General features: G+C 36.5%; 1 protein-coding gene across 1 annotated transcript in view; it reads left to right on the forward strand.

Annotated features, from left to right (window-relative positions):
- LOC114643159 (deleted in malignant brain tumors 1 protein-like) overlaps positions 1–21741 on the forward strand; it is a 153303-nt gene that overhangs the window by 38449 nt on the left and 93113 nt on the right. Inside the window, exons 18-22 of the mRNA XM_051928800.1 lie at positions 2018–2025; positions 6835–6941; positions 14309–14620; positions 17866–17901; positions 20110–20421. Of these exons, the coding sequence (XP_051784760.1) occupies positions 2018–2025; positions 6835–6941; positions 14309–14620; positions 17866–17901; positions 20110–20421 (775 nt within the window). The remainder of the gene's footprint in view (positions 1–2017; positions 2026–6834; positions 6942–14308; positions 14621–17865; positions 17902–20109; positions 20422–21741) is intronic.

The following is a 21741-nucleotide window of genomic DNA, read 5'->3' on the forward strand; positions in this document are numbered from 1 at the left end:
TTTTATGCCTTCTGCTTGCAGTAATATATAAACTTCATCACTTGAGCTTCCGTAACACAAAAGGTCCTGAATCAGCTCAACCCCTAAGACTGTATCTTTTCAGGATTAATTCAGAACATTTGTTTAACCCAAGTCATTAAATGGTGACATTTTATATGAAGTAATACATTCATAAACAATCCATTCATCCATTTTCCAACCCACTATATCCTAACACAGGGTCATGGAGGCTCATAAACAATATAAAATTTAAATTATATTAAAAATGAGCAGAGTAGTGGCTATTCGCTGCTATCTGGAAGGTTGCCAGTTCAACTCCTGTTACTGCCAGATGGGGTCCTACTCTTCTGGGCCCTTGAGTAAGGCCCTTAACCTGAAAATTGCTCCAGGGGTGCTGTACAATGGTTGAACCTGCACTCTTACCCCCAAAGGTCATGCAAAAAGACCGTTTCCCTTCAGAAATTAACTAAGTATATCAAATCAAATCAAAATATGAAAACTATAACACTATACAAAATACTAACAGACAACTTGACTCTCTGCTGCATTAGTACACCACCACCGTCAAAATTGTAAGAATATGCATAATTTACTGTACAACAATTCTTTGAGCCCCAATTGTAAATTAGGAAGTATGTTTCAAGGAAGATTGATTTTATATAAAATAAAAAATTTGATATACTTTGAAAATATGCATGAAAACACACATATATACAGTATATGTGTACTATATATATATAAACATCTACTCATGGAAGTGTGTGTATCCGTCTGTTTGGCCTGGAAGTGAGAGGTGGAGTTGGGGTAAGGGCTCCACCTCCGAGGAAACAGACACTCGCTTAGCCGCAAATATATAAGCCAGGCTAGAACAGAAAGACACCATCGCTTAGCTGCTAATACACAAGCGAGGCAAGCACATCGGCAAAACAGTATCCCTTTTACTTTTCCTCCCGCCACTAATACACAAGCAAGGCGAGCACGTCAGCAAAACGAAACCTCAGAAGAAAGACAAAGTCGCTTAGCCGCTAATGCACAAACGATGCGAGCACATCAGCAAAACGAAACCTCCTAGGAGAGAGACGCTCAGAGGAGTTCCTTTCAATTACTTGACATCTCTGTGTTTATATTTTTTTCTGATGATTTCAAATAGTTTCTAGGACCCCAGGCTTTTTACAGCACGGCCTTACACAGCTAGTATATATATTATAACCTATTATGTTGCAAGTTCAATCATTACCTCCCAATATGGCCTGCCCTGCTCCAATTTAATGTAATTTATGTTTATCTTGGGTATAAGTGTCTCTGAGATAAACTGTACTTTTCATACTTTAATTATATGTTTAACAATGCCGGTTCAGTTTGATTACTATCTCTTCTTGAAGTTGAAGTGTAGGAGAAGAATGGCCTGGGAGAAAGTGATAAAACCTTTTCTTTTCATATAAAAAATTTGAAGCAATCCATCATTAATTAATTTGACACCATTATTGATCAAATAATCTGCCACGGAAAAACATGCAAAGACAAGCTGAGGTGCATTTGTGTTCTACTAAAGCATAGGGTCTTTACCCAAAATTGTATAACTGATTTTGTAGGTGACATTTGACTTTCCAGTTGCCCTCTGTTACTATAACTGCACAAATTCAGTCTTATAGCAATGTGCTATCAATTGTATTGTATAACAAGATCAGGTTAAGGATTTTTTCAGTTTCATTTAATTTCATTCATTTTTTCTAATTTTGCCTGTGTTACATTTGTACCACAAGCTAGGTATATTGAATTATCTTTTTGTAGCCTTAAAAAATTAAATAAATAAAGTGCTTTATCTATAAAAACCTTAGATGTGATTTTTTTTTGTAAGTAAAACAGTGGTGACTGATATGCCATGAAAAAGGGGCATATTGGATCCTAAAGGTAAACCAGAGAACATCTGATGCAGCTTCATACAAGAGCTGAAATGAATGAGGCTTTGAAAAGATGTTTAAAATGTTTTTTTTAATCTTTTTAAATCCCTTTCCAGACTCATAGGTATCCACAACCTTCTTTCTGAAGGTCTTAGAGAGCTCTTTTAATCTTGGCATGATGACACCACACATGTCAATAGCAAAGAGAACATCAGACCATGGAGATATGTGGAGTAAATTAAACAAGGTCCATCTGCATGCTCCATAAGGAGGTCTAATCATTGGCATGTCATCTGGAACACCCGATTCTAATTATATGGATTTGATGTTGTGGTAAATGTAGAGGAGTATTTACTTTTTCCCACATTGCATATCTGCATTTTTGTTCATTTAGATTATGAGAACGAATACATCAGGTCAATTTTTTTCTGTATCACTTGTTCAAGTAGATCATATTTTGTTGGCGCGGTTAGCATGAACATTTAATGTTTGTCTCTCCAGATATGTTGAAAAAGTCAACAATTTCCATGGTGTGTACTTGCTTTTTCACATGACCATGTACATATATATACAGAGGCAAAAAAATCAGAACCTGACCCTAATGTTAAATTTCAAGTTATACATTCTGTAAGTAATTAGCACTTAAATTTGACTTTGCCTTATTTTTCTGTTTAACATGAAGTGAAACTTATTAAATAAAATGTAAAATTATCTTATTACCGATATTAGAATTTAAAGCCTTTAAAGTGTTTTTTTTATAAACTGTAAATGTTACTTTGTGGGTAGCACAGTTATAATCAGCTGGCTGCTGCACAGATCTGCAGGCAACACCTGTACAGGATACAGGAAAAGCAGATAGGCTTATATAAAGCAGGCGAATATTTGGTTCTGGTTAATGCAAATAATTTATATTTATCTATTTATAGTATATTTTAGATACTATTAAATAATAAAAATGCATATCCTCCTGCCTCTGCTTCTATTTTTCTTTTTGCATCTAAGGTTTATGTGAATGTCCAGTTCCTCTGAGCATTCTGATTGGTCAGTTTAGCTTTGGTGTGATTGGTCAGTTTGGCTTTGATGACACAATCAAAAGAGGAAGTGAGAGTGTGAAACAGATGAGGAGAAGTAAAGATGAAGGAGGCATGCTGACAGTCACCTTCAGAGAAGTGAAGTGTTTAAGTGGACAGGAGGAGAACAAGGCTCCTCAAAATGTCAGAGTCTGAGAAACAGACTTAATGGAATGTGTTTGAGAGAAGGAGTGTTGGTCAAGACACAAATACAGAGGACTGAAGGTACACCTAGGGCAAGAGATATCAAATATTTTTAAATGTATTCTATTACCACATGGTTGGTAAAATATGTAATCTGTATGCAATATAAAATGAAATTGCCAAAAACACTATGTAGATTGTTTCATTACTTATACTTTACATTTTATGACATTTTAGAATAGCAACTGCTGAGTAAGTCAAGTTATCATTATTTATGGGAAATTAGTACATAAGGACCATCATCAAATAAGTTTATGGCTCTCCCTCTAACTATTTTGGTGCATCGGTGCATTGACATTGTGAAGGAGTAATATTTACTACTGTGTTTCATTGGTTTTTCTCCAGTACTTCTGTACAGTTTTCTTGCTTATCCCAAAGTTGTACTTACTAGGGTGATTTTAAATATATTCATTATGGATGTGTGAAGCTGTGTTTGTATGTGTTCTACTGATATAAACCCTATGAACCATGAATGGTTGGTTAATTTCTTAAGCCAGATATTCCAGCTGCCTGATGACCTTGAAATACATTGTGGAAGTTTGTAAATGTAACACCCTGTAAAGCATGCCAGACAGTCAGAACACATCTTCACTGGTGTGCACATCAGGACAAGTTCACATAATAAGAGGCATGATATACTATAATATAATATATTGATAATTTATTAACAAAGTATGTGATGCAGACAAGCAAGATAATGTGTCACATAAGTGTGGCAAAGGCAAAAGCATGTGAAAGGTCAAAAGCCATGCACAGTCCGGCTCTATCATTTAAGCAAAGCAGGCAGTCGCCTACGGTGGCATAGTCTGGGAGGGGGTTCAGCATTTTTCTAAACATTATAAACCCTGACTTACTTCTTGTCCGAAACACCAAGGGGGATCAGCCATTCTTCAATATAATACTGTATATATTTATCACCACATCCAAAAAGGCTGATAACACTGCCCTCAAGATTCTGAGGCTCCATATACAGTATAAATGTATATATATATATATATATAGTGGTGGGTGGCCGGCTAAATATTCCGGCCCTCACCCCCAGGCCGCCAGGTGGAGCTCTCCCAACAGCGTGGACGTTCCCCGAATTCCAGCAGGGCCTCATGGACTTTGTAGTTTATATGCACAGCCCTGCTGGATACAATGGGGACCACCAGGAGTCGCTGTGGGGAGGCTGCCGGACTCTTACTTACCCTATAACCCGGAGGTGCGTCATGATCACATGACAAGAGGAAACGACGTGCTTCCGGGTTGACGAAAGGAGTTTTTTATCCGACCCAGAAGTGTTCATGATCACATGGACAGAAGGGAGAAACACTTCCGGGTCATGAACTATATAAAGGACTCTGGGAAACCAGTACACTGAGCTGAGCTGGGAGGAAGGGTGGCAAAGTGTCTGGGAGTGTGGAGGATTGATTACTGTAGTGTTTATTGATTTATGAGTATTGTGGAGTGGAGGGTGCTTTGTGCACTGTATTGTTCAAATAAAAGTAATATTTGGACTTTTACCTGGTGTCTGGAGTCGAGTCAGAGGGTTCAAGAGGACGACAAGGGCCTCAATCTGCGACAATATATATAATCTTATATATAAACGTCTATGCGTGGAAGTGTGTGTGTTTGTCCTGCCCGGAAGTGAGAGGTGGAGTCGGGGTAAGGGTTCCACCTCCAAGGAAACAAAATTCGCTTAGTTGCTAATAACACAAGTGAGGCGAGCATGTCAGCAAAATGAAACATTTAGAAGAAAGACAAAGTCGCTTAGCTGCTATCACGAGCAAAATGGTATCCCTTTTACTTTTCCTTCCGCCGCTAATGCACAAGCGATACAAGCACATCAGCAAAACAAAACCTCCTAGGAGAGAGACGCCCAGAGCAGTTCCTTTCAATTACCTGACATCAATATATTAATTTTTCTTTTCTGACGATTTCAATAGTTTCTATGACCCTGTGCTGGATTACACAGCTAGTATATATATATATGTTTTTGGGGCGCTGTTTACACCGTTGCCTAGAGTAGCCTTAAATGCAGAGGCAGATCTGGAAAACAATATGAGTCAAAATGCAAAACACCAGGATAAAGACTTTTACAAAGGCAGATTGTGCAATTCTAAAGTGAAAATCCTATATCAGGCTCCATCTTTCATTTAACACTCCCATCAAGCCCACAGAAGGTTCAAGTACAACTTGTATGTGAATGAAGTGCCTGGGGATAGAACTCCAGACAAATCCTGCCAAAATACAGGAAGAGTTGGTTCCCACTTCTTTTGGATAGGCGATATGCTCCTAATGTTTTGCTTTCCTGCTCAAAAGGTCACACATTTGCAGAGGCTGCACTTGTTTCAGAACTTGAGGCTCAGAAGAACCATCCTAAAATTAGCTGCTAATATCATCCAAATGCCTACAAACATTTTGCTACGAATGGTGGTTATGGTACACACCATCCATTGCTTGAATGTAGCAGGAGTAGTGAAAAAACCAAATGATACTGCAAAGTGGTGTCTTTCCAGGTTACACAGTTCAGCTAATTGAAATCCACATAGAAATAACAGGCTGTTTATTTTCATGACAATTCTACTTAAGTTTTCTTTTTTTCCCATATGTATTCAGTATTTCGAAATTCTTCACTATCTGTTCTCGTATTAATAAAAAAATGATAATGATAATAATGCTTGTACAACATGCTTTTGAGCAAACACTATTAAAACTATAGCAAGAAGTAATAAAATAAACTGAACAGAATGCAGTACAGCAAGTGTGGATGGCCATGTGTTAGAAACAATATTAATAAACAGTAGTGAAAGATTTTGTTGATTATCACACTGCCTGTGGTTAAAGAACAGGCCTCTACTAGGCCATGATACAATGGCCTACAGAATATTCAACTGTAATCCATCTCATCAGGGAGTTGGAGACTGTTTCTAATAAGTAAGCAGCCACTATAGACTGAGAACAAAGACCCAGAGTTTCCAGGGTGCAAAATACAGTCACAAGCAATCAGCCTTATTTTACAGAGTCTGCACTACACTTATCTAAAACGAGGGCCGTTACAAATACTGGCACTGTGCTTCCAAGAAATTCATGGTTCTGCTATCTCATTTCATCTCATCCTGCTGGTTGTCGGAGCAGGTGCTTACCACTCTGCAGAGCTTAAAGTTACCAAGTATTCTCTGAAGTAATTCCTCACTCTACTATAATGTTCATTTTGGCATGCATATCAATATTGCTTCAGTTACAACACGTTTTCACAACCCAAGCCATACAATAAATTAAACTTTTTTTTGTTTGTTGAATAGCCAAAGAGCCTTCTTTGTAATTGTACATGAAAAAGTGTTGGTCTGAGTTATATTTTTACAAAGTATTAGTTTTCTATGTTCATTTTATTACTAGCCACATTTGCTGCTGACCCAAGATCTCAACTGTACAAGACCTATTTTATATTTTGCGGTTTCTATCTCCTAACCTCTGTGCCTCATAATCAGAGATAATCAGAAATGTATGTTCTTGCATCTTCACCTGTTTGTCATTCCTTGTTGTACATATATGGCGATTTCTGGATAGTCTTGTTGTTATTGGCTAAGAAAAAATCTTATAGTAGTACCAAACATGGTAGCAAAGTAAAAGAGCATGTGCAAAATTATTATATTTCTTCCCCCAATTTACTCCAGTTACTCCAGTCTGTCAGTCATCAGAGTGTGTGAAGGTTCTTGGGGTGCAAGTATGTACCGAATATTGGCTTTCTGGACTATCCTTGTGTGTGTCCTTCACATGAGTTGTAAGTACACCAGTGCTACTAACTTTAATGGGAATAACCAAAAGCTTTGGGTTTAAAATGACTTAAATTATACTTTGACATTAATGGACTAGCAAAATTCCTGTGATAAACGTGGATAACATATGTCATTCAGTTCATTTCACCTATAGAATAAATTTTACAGATTGTAATTTTCTATTGTTTACAAAAAATGACAGATGTAATTATTTTCAATAATGCTCAGCAGCTTTCTCGTTAATAGAATGCCAGTAAAGCTTACAAAATAAAAATGACCTTCTCTTAAGACCACATTTCAATGGATTATTCCTCTTTCAAGAACAGCCAGCGTGAAACTATTTATAAAATACAGAAAGTTGTATTGCTTTGTTTATAAAAACGAGCAAGACATGTGTGCTTGACTATAAATTTGTCTCTCAAAAATTAAAGGAACAATTCATTTTCAGCAACATGTATGTAAAGGACATTCTTAAATTGACTTTTTAATGTAAAAGCTATACAATTATGTATATACACATACACACACATACATACATAGTATATATATATATATATATATATATATATATATATATATATATATATATATATATATATATATATATATATATATGTGTATGTGTGTGTAGTTTTATGTTGTGTATATTAAATTTTCATATCCAAATACATGTAATATATGCACTCTCACTTGTTTGTTAGGATTCATTAATGACTGCAAACTAGCCCAATGTGAGTGTGTGAGAAAAATGGCTTTCAAATTATGGTAATGCTTTATATACATAATATATATATAACTAATATATATATATTATTTTTTTAACATTTATTTGTATGTGCTTTACATATACATACACACACACATAGATAGATAGATAGATAGATAGATAGATAGATAGATAGATAGATAGATAGATAGATATTTATAACATTTATATGTATATTTTATTAATATTTTCGGAATACAATAATCAAGAATGGCTGTGTATGGACTGCGGTGTGCTTGCACCTTGATGCATCACAAAGAACCTGTCATGGGGCTGGAAGTCCTAGGACAGACAGAATTTAGAAGTAGAATTTCTGACACTCTGAGACTTAGTATATTTTTATGCTCATTTTCTTGTTATAATAGTATAAAAAAAACTGCAGGCACACATACTGTACATATGTTTATGATGGTGTATCTAATAACAACAACATTTATTTATATACCACATTTTCATACAAATAATGTAGCTCATTTTTTTTTTAAAACCACATTTATGTTTTGTGTTTTTGTTGCTTTTCATTATATTTTTTTATTTAACTATATATATTCATAATAAGATGCAGATGCTGGGATGGCCCCTGCCTTGCTCCTCTTACTATCAGGAAAGGTTCTGGCTCTCTGCGACACTCAACTCGATTAAGTGGGTCTGTGAATGTTATGTTACATATGGCGTGTATACTATACTTGCATGTTCATGATTATATACAAAAGCAGAGAATATGTACATTATATGTATTCAAACACATACATGTACACTATACAAATATATAATAGATGTTCTGTCTGGTACTGATTGGTGTACATTCTTCGTGAATGTACAATGTGGTACACTGAAGTTCAATTCTTGTATTCATTCTTGTCTTGGCCCCCAGTGCTGTCAGAATACTCTTTGGTGCACTGTTTACCTAAAATGTAAATAATTTGCTAATTTGCCTGAAGAAGGGGCCTGAGTTGCCTCGAAAGCTTGCATATTGTAATCTTTTTAGTTAGCCAATAAAAGGTGTCATTTGCTTGGCTTTTCTCTACAATAATTTGCTAATAAATGTAATAGTTTGAAGAGCAAAATTTTGCAGTCTGGCACAATGCATTCAAATACTTTTAATATTTTAGGACAAATATTTCTAATTTAAATTTGTTAGGCTGGTAAAAATCTTCAATTTAGTGATGAATACTTTTTACTATATAGAGGTGTTTATCTCAAGAATTAAGTATTTTATTTTTTTACAAACGTCAAAGTATTCTTTTAATGCAATGTATTTCATTACGCACAAACTTACCACTTAATAAAATATGATAAAGGCATACTACAAATTTAACTATAAAAATTGTTTTCCTTTATTCTCTGCTGTTGTTTTTTTAGTGTACTGTATCTTTTTAAACCTTTTGAAAGTATTACATAAATATATATGTTTTTTGAGATTACATAATTAAAAATAGTCAATCAAATTAAAAATAGTCAACCAGTCTTTTTTTGCATATAACAAAGACATATGCTTTACATTTGCCATTCCAACAGATTGCACATCACAAACATTAACACTGTTATCGTTTTTTTCGTGTCTGCCGTTTCTATAGGAGGGTGACAATGAGTTAAATTCCAATGGATGTTTTTCAAATGTTGACAAGCAATAAGCAAAAGGAATCACTGAAAACCACTACGAGGAAAGTTCGAAGAAAGAGATTTTTTTACAATGTTTCTGTTTGGGGATCGTTGTGCAAACGTGCACATCTGAGCTGCGACCACAGATCTAACTGCTCTGTGGATGATTCGTTCAAGCATTTCAAGGTCACTTCGTTGTAATGAAAGCATCTGTTGAATGTACTTCTTAGTAACGTGATTTCTATAGACTCATGTCATATGGAGAAACTGTCAGGACCATAAAAATACTTTGTTGTAATACTCTGTCACCTCGGTCTCTCTCCTCTCTCTGCGCCGCTGCAAAGCCCCGCCCGCCAAGCGCTCTGAAAAGTCTGAGTGAGTCGCCGTTGCTTGCAGTTCTCTCGCAGCCCGGCTGTCAGACGGCTGCGGACCGGTAGTGGGCCGCGGACCGGGGGTTGGGGCAAAAAAAAAAAATTTCTTTCGCTTTGGGGCGTCAAATTTTTCACCGCCCCAGGCAACATGATCTCCAGCTACGCCACTGATATATAGATATGAATTTAATACACAAATATTACAATAAATTTTCATTTTTTATTATAAGTATACATTTATTATAAGTATACATACATAAAAACTACACTATATTAACTTTTATGCAATCTTAATAATTATTATAACATAATGACTGATTAATGTGATACCTGCGCTTGTTTCAATGAACACAAAAGTTTTATATTCGGCTCAATATTTGACAGCGCAACCCGAAGTTCTTGGTCAAGATCTTTTAAGCATGACCGCTTATCATTTTTAATTAACACAAGAGTTGTTTGTCTTTTTTGGCGTAACTGGGATGGTTTGAATTTAGCTGGCGATTTAGTTTACTGGGTGCCATTGCCTCGTTTGATAGCTGATCGCCGCAAATGATGCATTGTGGCTTTGGAGCCGTTTCGTCACCACACCACGAGAATCCATATCGAATGTAGTCTTCGTTGTACTTCCTTTTCACAATCTTCTTTGGGTTTTTTTTTGCAACACTTGTGCTGGGTTCTTCATCATCTGTACGTGAAGACGAATCTTTTCCACGTAAAAATTTATCCATATTTAAAGGGGTATAAAACTAAATATGAATCACACGAAGAACGTTAACCATACACAATTCAGCAACACAACTAATAGTAATGAATGATAACTACTGTCGCAAGACGAGTGAATGCGACGTAGCACGACTAATACGTCGGCTTGAATTGAATCTAGGTGAGGGCACGGAGCGCTCTGCCTATCAAAGCATACTACGGAGTTGTCTGGCGACTACGTAGGGCCTACGTCGTAGGCGACAGGCGATGGGATTTATTATTTCAGAGAAATGACACATAAAATTATGAAACCTTTAAAAGGCTATTTACGCGAATATTTCATTGCACGTATTCTCGTTATTGTGTTTCTAAGGAGGACCGTTGAAATATTATTTAGTTAGAAAATTGTCTTATTTGACCGCGTCACACCTGTATCGGCTCAAGGCACACCAGTGTGCCGCGGCACACCGGTTGCGGAGCACTGCTGTAGGGGACTATGGATTTTATCATTTGTGAAGAATTAATTTTTTAAAGTATCTGACGCTTGTTTGGACATACAGTACAGTAACATTAAATACATATTATTTCACATTTTTTAGAAATTCACAGATATGAGTTATTATCCTTATATTACAGATCAATATAATTAATTTAATACAGACTTTTTAAAGCAAATGTTAAGATGGTCCAGCAAACATGCTCAAAGTTAAAGTAGACTCTTCAGAGAATAAAATCATTTTTTAAATTGATCTGTTAACTAAATTATACTCAGTGTGAGCCCTCGGGTATAAGTAAGGATCCAAGTCTTCTTCTTCCTCTTCTTTCGGCTGTCCTCTGCATCTTGTTCTATTATTAAGTAAGGATCCAAGTAAACATCAATGTATGTGGAATCCTTTTTTAAAAGAAAGCATTAGACTGCATTGAAGAGCAGACTTGTGAGTTTACAGTATTTCTTTCTAACATATATTTTGTTAAATGTAGTATGAAGGAGTTGTTAATTTTATTATCCATTTGGAAACAACATTCTATTGTTGGAATTATATAAAATAGCCTACAAAAATATTTGACTAAATTAGCTCCACTGATTTGGTCTTAAACAAGGCATAATATTTTGAGGTAATATTTTTTTTGATATAAACAAATATCTGCAACTTAAATAGCTTACAGAGAAGCAGAAAGACAATCCACTTTAGATTTTAAGAGAGAGATTATGTTAAACCTACAAGTAGTTTAAATGTGTTTAAATAAGTTTATATAAAACCTTTTCTTGACAATTTTATTTATTGGTTTATTCAAATTTTGACACCACTGCTGAGTGCAAAAAATTAAAAGGCAAAAAGTCCATTCATCCATCCATTATCCAACCCGCTATATCCTAACTACAGGGTCACGGGGGTCTGCTGGAGCTAATCCCAGCCAACACAGGGCGCAAGGCAGGAAACAAACCTGGGGCAGGGTGCCAGCCCACCGCAAAGGCAAAAAGTAAAATATTTTGTTTTGATAAAACATTTGGTGAAAGATATTACAGATTACTGACAAATAGAACTTAAAGAATATACTTTTTATATTGTGCTTTTCTTTCTGATAGCCTTGTTACTTATGCAGAGTTGGTCCATACTGACTGTGTTCACGTACCCCATAATAAAGCACATTAAGAAAATAACTTGACGTATTGACATTATTTTGTCTGTTTTTCATTAATACTACTTTAGAAAATTATTTCATTGAGCTTTTTAAAGTTTTTTCCAAATCTACTAGGCACATGTAGACAGAATTAGGTAGCTACCCGTACTCTTTACATACCTCGGCAAGGACAAAAAAGGTGGTCTACTATTCCTGACTCATGATGGCATATTCATTATTCCTCCTGAGTTTCAACTATTAGAGGGAGCTGCTGTTCCGGTGCTCCAGCATTGACTTTCCCTGAGAGGTTGATGTGAGTTATCCCCTGGTAGTTGGAACATACCCTATTGTCTTATATTTTGAAATCACACACAACATTACAAAGGTATATTAACTGAAACACCTGGGACTATTTCCCATGTTTTCAATCCACCATGGCACCTTCAGCAATTGGGGTGGACCCAACCATGATCAATGCTTGTGACATTGCCTCCTCTAAGGAGTTGTCAAATAGTTTGTTAGAACCTCTTTGAGGATGATTGAAAGTCATCTTGTGTTGCCTCACCAAGATCCATTCACACACAGGCCACTGCTTCAACTTAACATTGAAGTGGCTGCCTTTTTGTCACATGGATGCTGCAATGTGTGTGATGTTACACAATGCTGTACCTAGTTAATTTTATTTATAAATTATATTTGGGAGAAGAACATTCCAGTGGTTTCAAGGTAGTAATATTTGCAGATCATTGAACATGTGGCAATAAATCTGAACTTGAATACATAATGGAAGCCTTCTTTCTTTAACTTGACTTTAACAGCTTTCCTTATTGCTAGTGGCCACCAATGGATGCTAAGGCTGTCACCATCATGGGCACTAACAACTTTTTGTCACTGCTCCTTTCAGCTGCCTCAATCAGTCCATTCTGACTCTATGTCCCAAGCCAAAAAAGCTGAGCCGAAGTGAGGTACAATGCCAATCTGGTAACGGGCAAGAGGGAGACTAGCTTTTTAATTTCCTGCATATGAGGAAACCACCTTAATGTTGTATTATTTAAAAGTGTAAAATGCAGGTCTTAGGTAATGATGAAATCTGACAATTAAGATAAGAGCTGCATTTTGGGGGTTTTGGGCTAATTTAAAGTTCAAACCTTTAGATTAGGAATCATCAGTATAGTCTTTCTATTTGTCATATTGCCATTCACTTCACCAAATACAATATCCATAAATAGTTGATTTGTCATATAATGAAAAATTATTCATCTTTCTTCTGTTTGTCTGTCCAGGATTTTAAATCATCTGTAGCTCACAAACTGTTTGACCTATTGACCTGAAATTTGGTACACATATACTACGTGACCTCTACTGTCTGCTTTCGGAGTGATGATTTTTATTACTCTTTTTATTTTTATTTTATTTTATTGTAGAATCAACTCGGCAGCGCACAGCAAGGTGGCTGTATTGCCCATGCGTATGGGTGCCGTTCTCATCTCTTCCACCTTTGCCATCTCTTCCTCTACCTCTTCATATCTTAAATCGTTCTTGAAGTAGATTGAAGACTTAAGTGCCAGCTTAAGTGAAAAATTAAGAAAAACATACAAAGTAATTGCAACCCAAACACTGACTTAATCAGTTTAAACGCAAAAAGATGACGACGAAAGAATAGAAGAAGTGAGCCGCTAGAGTGGAGAAAAGAAGAGCTGCTCAGGAAGCAACAAGCACATCAACCTCTGAGCAAAAGAATGCTAAACGTAGAGAGAAAGAGGGTGAAAACTATAAGTCAAGTGTATTCACTACACGTTATCGTGTAGTCCGCCATTACTGGTATTTGAATGTTTTGTGTATAAAATGTAAAAATGCAGCAGACATACTATGCATTTTTAATGCAGTAACATAGCATAATAGGATTCAAACTGCTTAATCTAATTAAGAGCTGCTAGATGTATGAGCAACAGCACTGGACATAAGGCAAGAAGAAAACAGTGGACAGGACACCAGTTCACTGCATGGCCCATTCACACACACGCACACACACACACACACTCATAGGGCCAATTTGAAATTGAAATGAACCAAACCTGCATTTTTAATGTAAATGGGAAGAAAAACAGACAGACAGGGAAAGAATGTGCAAACTCCACTCAGACAACATCTGCACCCAGGATAAAAAAAAAAAACTAGAATGCTGGATCCAGGAGGTGGTAGCCCTACCCTCTGCTTACCTATGTTTGACTCTATGGCTTTTCATTATAAATATTTAGAAGGTGCTATACACCCTAAATTATTTTTCTTTCTTCTTGATCTTTTTAAGCTGCCCTACAAGTCCGACTGAAAGGAAGCACTCAATGTGCTGGAAGAGTCCAGATCTTCTATGATGGTCAATGGGGCCACGTGTGCAGCTACTCTTGGGACCTACCTGATGCTGAGGTGGTCTGCCGTCAGCTGGGCTGTGGCACTGCTGTTTCTGCACCTCATCACATTCATCTACAACATCTCCCTGATGACAGATTGCTCACTAGTGTGAAGTGTCATGGGAATGAGACTGAGCTCGGAGAGTGTGACTCAAGAACTCGAGATCAAATGCTGTGTCAGCATGTTTGGGATGCAGGTGTCATTTGTGCAGGCAAGCCCTTTTTCAACCATACCTATATTTTTACCTCCATATTTGCTGAAGCTGCTGAATGGAGATTTATTTGCACAGATGTAAGTAAAAAGTGGCTTTGTGCAAAATTTAGTCTGTTATATCACCATTTGCATTTGTATGTTATGAGGTAAGCAAGCACTAAGTAGCTAAAAGTTACTTTCCATGAAATGACTGAAGAAAAATGTTAACCTGCTGAATGAGCAACACAGGGGAGGCTTTTATGAATAAGTTCAATTGTTTCTTCTAGCTTTGAATGAATGTTGTCACCTTATAAGTGGAGCCATACCGCTGCCTGTTTCCTGGGTGAAAGGGACAACTTCTAAATAATAAAAATCAATGCATTCATCCTGACTCACTCTCACCATAGTTTAGTTCAGTTTAGTTTTATATAGCACTCTTCACTAAGTGCAGGCTCAGAGCAATTACACACAAATAATAATTACACAATAAATACACATAAAGACATGGATTTCTGTAAACATACAGTTCCAAACTTATTAACATAAAAGGAACCTAGTGGTGCGTGGTACTCCAGCAGAAATGACTGATTAAAATCTGTAAACCAGTAGGAATTTTCATTTATTGTTTTTAGCATGTATCAGCACATCAGGAAACCGCCTTTGTTACCTATCGTAAAATTGACCAATGTGCTGCAGTGGCCTAGTGAGGAGTGGGCTTTCTATTACTTTCTGTAAAACAACACAGCATAGAGTGAATGAACAGTGAACTGTGTCTGTGAAAATGAATGGGCAAATGGAATGTGGTACTTGGCCATGAATGATATGCCTTTTAGAAAGACAAATGTGATTTCTGTACAACTATACTGAAATGGTGGTGCATGTATCAAGTCAATTGCACACTCTCACATGTATGGTGCTACCTAAATATAAATTGCTGTCTCACTTTCCTCCAGACAAGTATATAATTATCACAGTAAATATACCACTTATAATCACTGATATTTTTTCAGTACATGTAATAAAAAAGGTAATGCGCTAATCTGACACCTATCAGTTCTCCAGTTATTTCATTTAGCTAAAACGATTATATACATTTATATAAATTATATACATAATTATTGGCACCCTGCCCGGGATTGGTTCCTGCCTTGTACCCTGTGTTGGCTGGGATTGGCTCCAGCAGACCCCCGTGACCCTGTAGTTAGGAATATAGCGGGTTGGAAAATGGATGGATGGATATACATAATTATATAAACTCACCTGTACACCTCACAAAGTACACTTCCAGCATCAATTTGATATGGGGAAAGGAGAACATGTGAGGTGGCACATTGTGGCTGGAGCAAGCTGCTTCCACAGACTTGGCAGAACCAACGATGTATGCAAATACCAGAATGAACAGTGGGCTTTCTTTGTAAATATGGAAGAACTGGTGGAACGAGGTGCTTGGACACAAATTAGGATTTTTTAAGGAAAAAAACATTTTTTAGTACAGCTGTATTGAAATGTTGCCAGACATATTGAATCACACACACTTGGTATTACGGCAGGTGTGTACAAAAGTAAAAAAAGCGGATTGTTTATTCTTGCTTTTGCATACATTGTTGGGTATACAGTGCTGTGCACTGTAATGTAATCACACACCTTGGAATACAAAGTACACAGCCAGCATCAATTTGATGTGTGCTGTGCTCTTCAGTGCTGTGCACAGTTTACTCATTCCACAATGTGCCATCTTGTGTGTTCTCCTTTCCCCACGTAAGATTGGTGCTAGCTGTATACATCTCTTAGACATTTGGCATACTTGGATGCTGGCTTTGCATTCCAACTTGTGTGAAAGCATTACTTGCAAGGGGTCACATTGTAGGCTTTTTATTCAAGACATGTTTGCACTGCTGGCTGACAGGTTTCATTCTAAACAGTATTTAATATTGGGCAAATTTGTTCTTAGTTTGATTTGTTTCATTGTGGTTTACGTGGCTGTTCAAAGATAATAAAAATAAATCTTATTTCAATTCAAATTTAAAAAAGACTCTAGTACTCTTTTGATATAAATTAAACCAGAAGGAAAATTTAAAGTCAATTCCCTGATATACTGCTACTGTCCAAAAGTATGTAAATATCAAGACGTATGAATTTGCATGTATCACCCACCCCAGGAACTTAACAATATCTGTCCAGTAACATTATTGTTGAACTATGGTCAGTCAACAGCAAAGGAAATTAAACCAAAAACTCTCTGGAGAGATTAAACCTTGGGGTGGTCCTGATTTAGTTATAATGACAAAAATTAAAATATGAAGTCAAACACCATCAGTCTTTCCTCTTTTCCTGTTTGCTGTTTCTATTTGTATTTTTCATTTATTTTCCTTATTTCTTTGTCTAGTCTCTAAACATGATTCTGGGTTCAATGTCACATGATTTACCCCTTACCCCTGTCCCTTTGGTTAATCTAGTGTAGTGAAATGTGTCATCACAGAAGATGATTTACGGGTAAGTGAACTCGGTTCCACATTTATTTACTTCCTATACTTCTTGGTGTTTGGCTGCAGTAGGTGTTGAAATTTATTTGCAGTAATGAGACGGCAGTATCAGGCAAGATGCTCAATTTTTAATTTATATCTTTTGTATCATAAATCTTTCAGGGCATTCTTTTTAAAATTAGGTGTACATGTCACTCTGCTGAAGTGAATGCCTATTCTTTTATTTTAGATGAAATTCCATACTTTATGAGGACTATTGCATCCTCCCCTACTACAGTTGTCTTCCACAGTTTCTCTCCATGCATGTTTAACAACCCAATGTACTATTAATCTCCTCTAAATATTTTATATGCCATCTCCATTTCAGATTCTACTGCCCCCCAAACTTCATTTTAGGAAGCAAGAATGAGTAAAAATCGTGCTGAGTTCTGCATATGGCTGTAGCCTGGGAGGCTTCTAGCACTGTGGATGTGTAGTGATAAGCCCTTACTAAGCCTTGTTACACAAGTGTAACCAAGATATACTTTAAATATAAAATCCAATATGCATCCACATTTAGAGGAGAAAACCTTTGAATGCATAGGAGCAAAAACATCAATTCTAGCTTTTCACATCAAAGTGATTCCGTTTCTACTACATGGAGCTTGTCAAATAAACATGATATATGCACAGTGAGATGACTGATGAATTTCTCCTAAAATGTTTTATTTCTCAAATCAAGACAACACTTTTGTTCTTAAGCAATCATTTCTTATTAAATAAAAGTGTTTTCTTTTTTTAGACTCTACAAAAGATGAGCAACCATCAGAAGATAAAGGTAAAAAAGTATAATTACTGTTTATCCTGCAAATGAAAAATCTATCTACTGTACCATAATTAGTGATGGGCAAAACAGTTCGGCCAAAATTCCATTTTCAGTGAAATATTTTGTTTTGTTTTACAAAAAAAGTAATGAAACAAATTAAATGTCGCTTCCAGGAAAATTTGTCAGAAGAAGAAAGTCACTGTTTGAAAGCGTTTACATGATTTAATTCCATGTATATCTGCCTGTCATTTACTTTTTAAATAAAAATTGGTAGTGTGGAAGAAAAAAATGATCAGACTTATGCTTGTCACAATTAGACATTTTGTTGAACAGCCAGGCATGTTCTTGTAGTACTTATATCATCCTCACTTTGTCGATTATGATGACAATCTTGGTAATCACAATCCTAAAAATGCATCAAAGACAGAAAAGAAACTTGAATCTTCATGGAACTTGAAGGATGCATATCCTTAACCTGATCTACAGAAATCATGAAACAGGAAAGGCTGCTTGCTGGTGAACAGCAGGTGGAGAGCAACTTCCCATATAGTGTGTATTCCTAAAGAAAAAACACAGCAATGTGTACAATGGAGTATTTTGATGTTTTTTCATATAGTCTCATTTTAAAAATTGCACTGCTCTTCTCTGCAGTGATGTGAATGACAGGCATAAATAGAATTGAATTAACTTGTGAGCAATATCCATCCATTATCCAACCCGCTATATCCTAACTACAGGGTCATGGAGATCTGCTGGAGCCAATCCCAGCCAACAGAGGGCGCAAAGCAGGAAACAAACCCCGGGTAGGGTGCCAGCCCACTGCAGGGCACACACACACACACACACACACACACACACACACACACCAGGGACAATTTAGAATCGCCAATGCACCTGACCTACATGTCTTTGGAAGGAAACCGGAGTACCAGGAGGAAACCCACGCAGACACAGGAAGAACATGCAAACTCCACGTAGGGAGCACCCGGGAAGAGAACCTGGGTCACCTAACTGCGAGGCAGCAGCGCTACCCACTGCACCACCGTACCGCCCTGTGAGCAACATATTACATATATTATGCAGCTGAAAAAAAGAACAGAAGTTAACACTGAATTAATATTCCATATTTTCTATCCCAAAAACTTTAAAGAATAACTCTTTGTAGTGAGCTTCACATTTTGCAATTATAAATTCATTTTAAGGCCAGTTTCAAGAAACTGTATTTGAAATTAAAACTTTCCTCTTTTGTGCATCACTGACCATATTGAATATTGTTCCTAATATTTTTAAAAATATGAGGCAAATCAAAAAGTAGGAGTAATTTATTTTTTAAATTATGAAAAGCTTTACCAAAAAAGTTCTATTTCTATTCTATTTCTGTTCTATTTTTTGTGAATAGTCCCCTTGCTCTTACAAAACATTTCTCATACCATTCCACATAATTCTTACAAGGGTAAACAATGTATTTAATCACCATTTAAAAACTGACATTCACATACTGAGTTTTCTTTTAGGCACATTTGATGGGTATCAACCTTTCATATACATATAATGAAGGTGTTATGTCCTCTGCAGACACTTGTAATAAACTGACATGTAAATTCTTTTCACCCCTATTATAGTGATATTAGATTAAGCTGATCTGAAAACAGACAGATGGATAATTAGGTATTTTTGTTTAGCTTGTTACAATTTTAGGTTTAGCTTTATTGTTATAAAATGATTATCACAGCTATTTAATATTACACAAACATGACCAGAAATAGCAATGCATGCCATCAAATGTCAGTTCCTTTAAATGTAAACCTGTGGTATAACTGAACAAGTCTGACTACATCTTACTTTCACTGATAAGCCAGTAATGGACAGCAGCATCCTTATTATGCAAGCAATAAGATTTTTATGTGTGATTTTGATTGTTATTTATTATAGTATTAAAGTTTTATTATCCCTTTGGGCAATAATTATCTATCTATCTATCTATCTATCTATCTATCTATCTATCTATCTATCTATCTATCTATCTATCTATCTATCTATCTATCTATCTATCTATCTATCTATCTATCTATCTATCTATCTATCTATACCTGTTCTCAATTCCCTAAATACATGATAATGTTTAAGCCAGTACAAAAGCTTGTTTTATGTATTTAAAGAATGCCAGTCATTTCCAAATAACTGTTTTTGCAATAATGCAATGAAACTATGTGTTAACAGGAGACATCAAAATGCGATTTATGTCCCTTCTAAGTACCTGCACAGGAAGAGTGGAAATCTATTACAGAGGTCAGTGGGGGACAGTTTGCTTTACTGGATTGGGAATGAGAGAAGCTCATCTCATTTGTAATCAAATGAACTGTGGAGAAGCAGAAACTCTAACTAGGTTTCACATACCTCCTATTGACTTGCCCATCTGGAAGGACAGAGTTCGCTGCTTTGGAAATGAGACCTTTTTGTGGGAATGTCCTTCGGATCCTTGGGGTCAGCATGACTGTGATCACATGATGGACACGGCAGTTGTATGCAAAGGTATTTTTCAATTACAGTATTTATTAAAAATCTTAATGTGAACAACATGCATTTAATGGGTTTACAAGGTAATTATGTTTTCTTTAACAGAACTTTGAAAAAGAAAATCTGCACTGGGAATTCATACATTACACAAGACACATGTCAATGTGTCTTTAAAAGTAATTGTCACAAGGCATACACTGGATCACATCTCAGTTGTGGTATGGGGTCAGTGGGTGTACACAGGACTCAATGGAGGCCAGGCACTGAAAAATATAAATTAACATAAAAATAAGCAAATAGAACAAGATGCATGGCCTCATATGATGATTGCTTCCACTGCTAGTGTGCTCTTTGGAATAGCTTCTTCTTCCTCTTCATCTTTTCCCATATTTGTGTGTGGCTGATGTACCTGATGAACCTTCTCCATACAACTTGGTCCTGCACCTTGCCTGCAGCCAGACCGTTTTCCTTCAAATCTTCTTTTATTTTATCCACTTCCACTTCAGCCTCCTTTGCTCTGTTCCTCTGCACTTCCATTCCCATCACTCTTTTACCCAAATATTGCTTGTCTCTCCTCAGCATATGTCCATATCACTTCATCCTACTCTCTTGTACTCCCATCCATCCATCTATCCATTTTCCAACCCGCTGAATCCGAACACAGGGTCACGGGGGTCAGCTGGAGCCAATCCCAGCCAACACAGGGCGCAAGGCAAGAACCAATCCCGGGCAGGACGCCAGCCCACACACCCACACACCAAGCACACACTAGGGACAATTTAGAATCGCCAATTCACCTAACCTGCATGTCTTTGGATTGTGGGAGGAAACTCTCTTGTACTTTCTTAGTTATATTTCTCACTTCTGTTGTACCTCTGATTTTCACATTTGTTATTCTATCCTTTTTTGTAACTCCACAAATCCATCTCAATATTCTCATTTCTGCCACATCCAATTTCTCTTGTGCTCCCATTACTGCCCATGAGTCAGCTTTATACATCATTGCTGGTCTTACAAATCATCCCTTTAACCTGCACCTTAATTCTTTGATCCCACAATTTTCCTGGTACCTTCTTCCAATTGTTCCATCCACACTGCACTCTCTGGGCTGTTTCTACATCTTCTTGAGCTACCACAAATCCTAAATTTGAAAACATATCCGTTATTTTCTATAGCTCTCCCTGCAATGTAACACTTGAATTCTGATCAAAATTTAATCTCATATATTGTCTTCTTCCAAAGCTTTTCTTCATTCATCCATTTCCTCTCCTCTTCCTCTTTTCTGGTGCTACAGAACACAATGTCATCAGCAAAAACCATGCTCCAGGGGGATTG

The sequence above is a fragment of the Erpetoichthys calabaricus genome, chromosome 6 (assembly GCF_900747795.2).
Source record: "Erpetoichthys calabaricus chromosome 6, fErpCal1.3, whole genome shotgun sequence".
NCBI classification, from domain to species: Eukaryota; Metazoa; Chordata; class Cladistia; order Polypteriformes; family Polypteridae; genus Erpetoichthys; species Erpetoichthys calabaricus.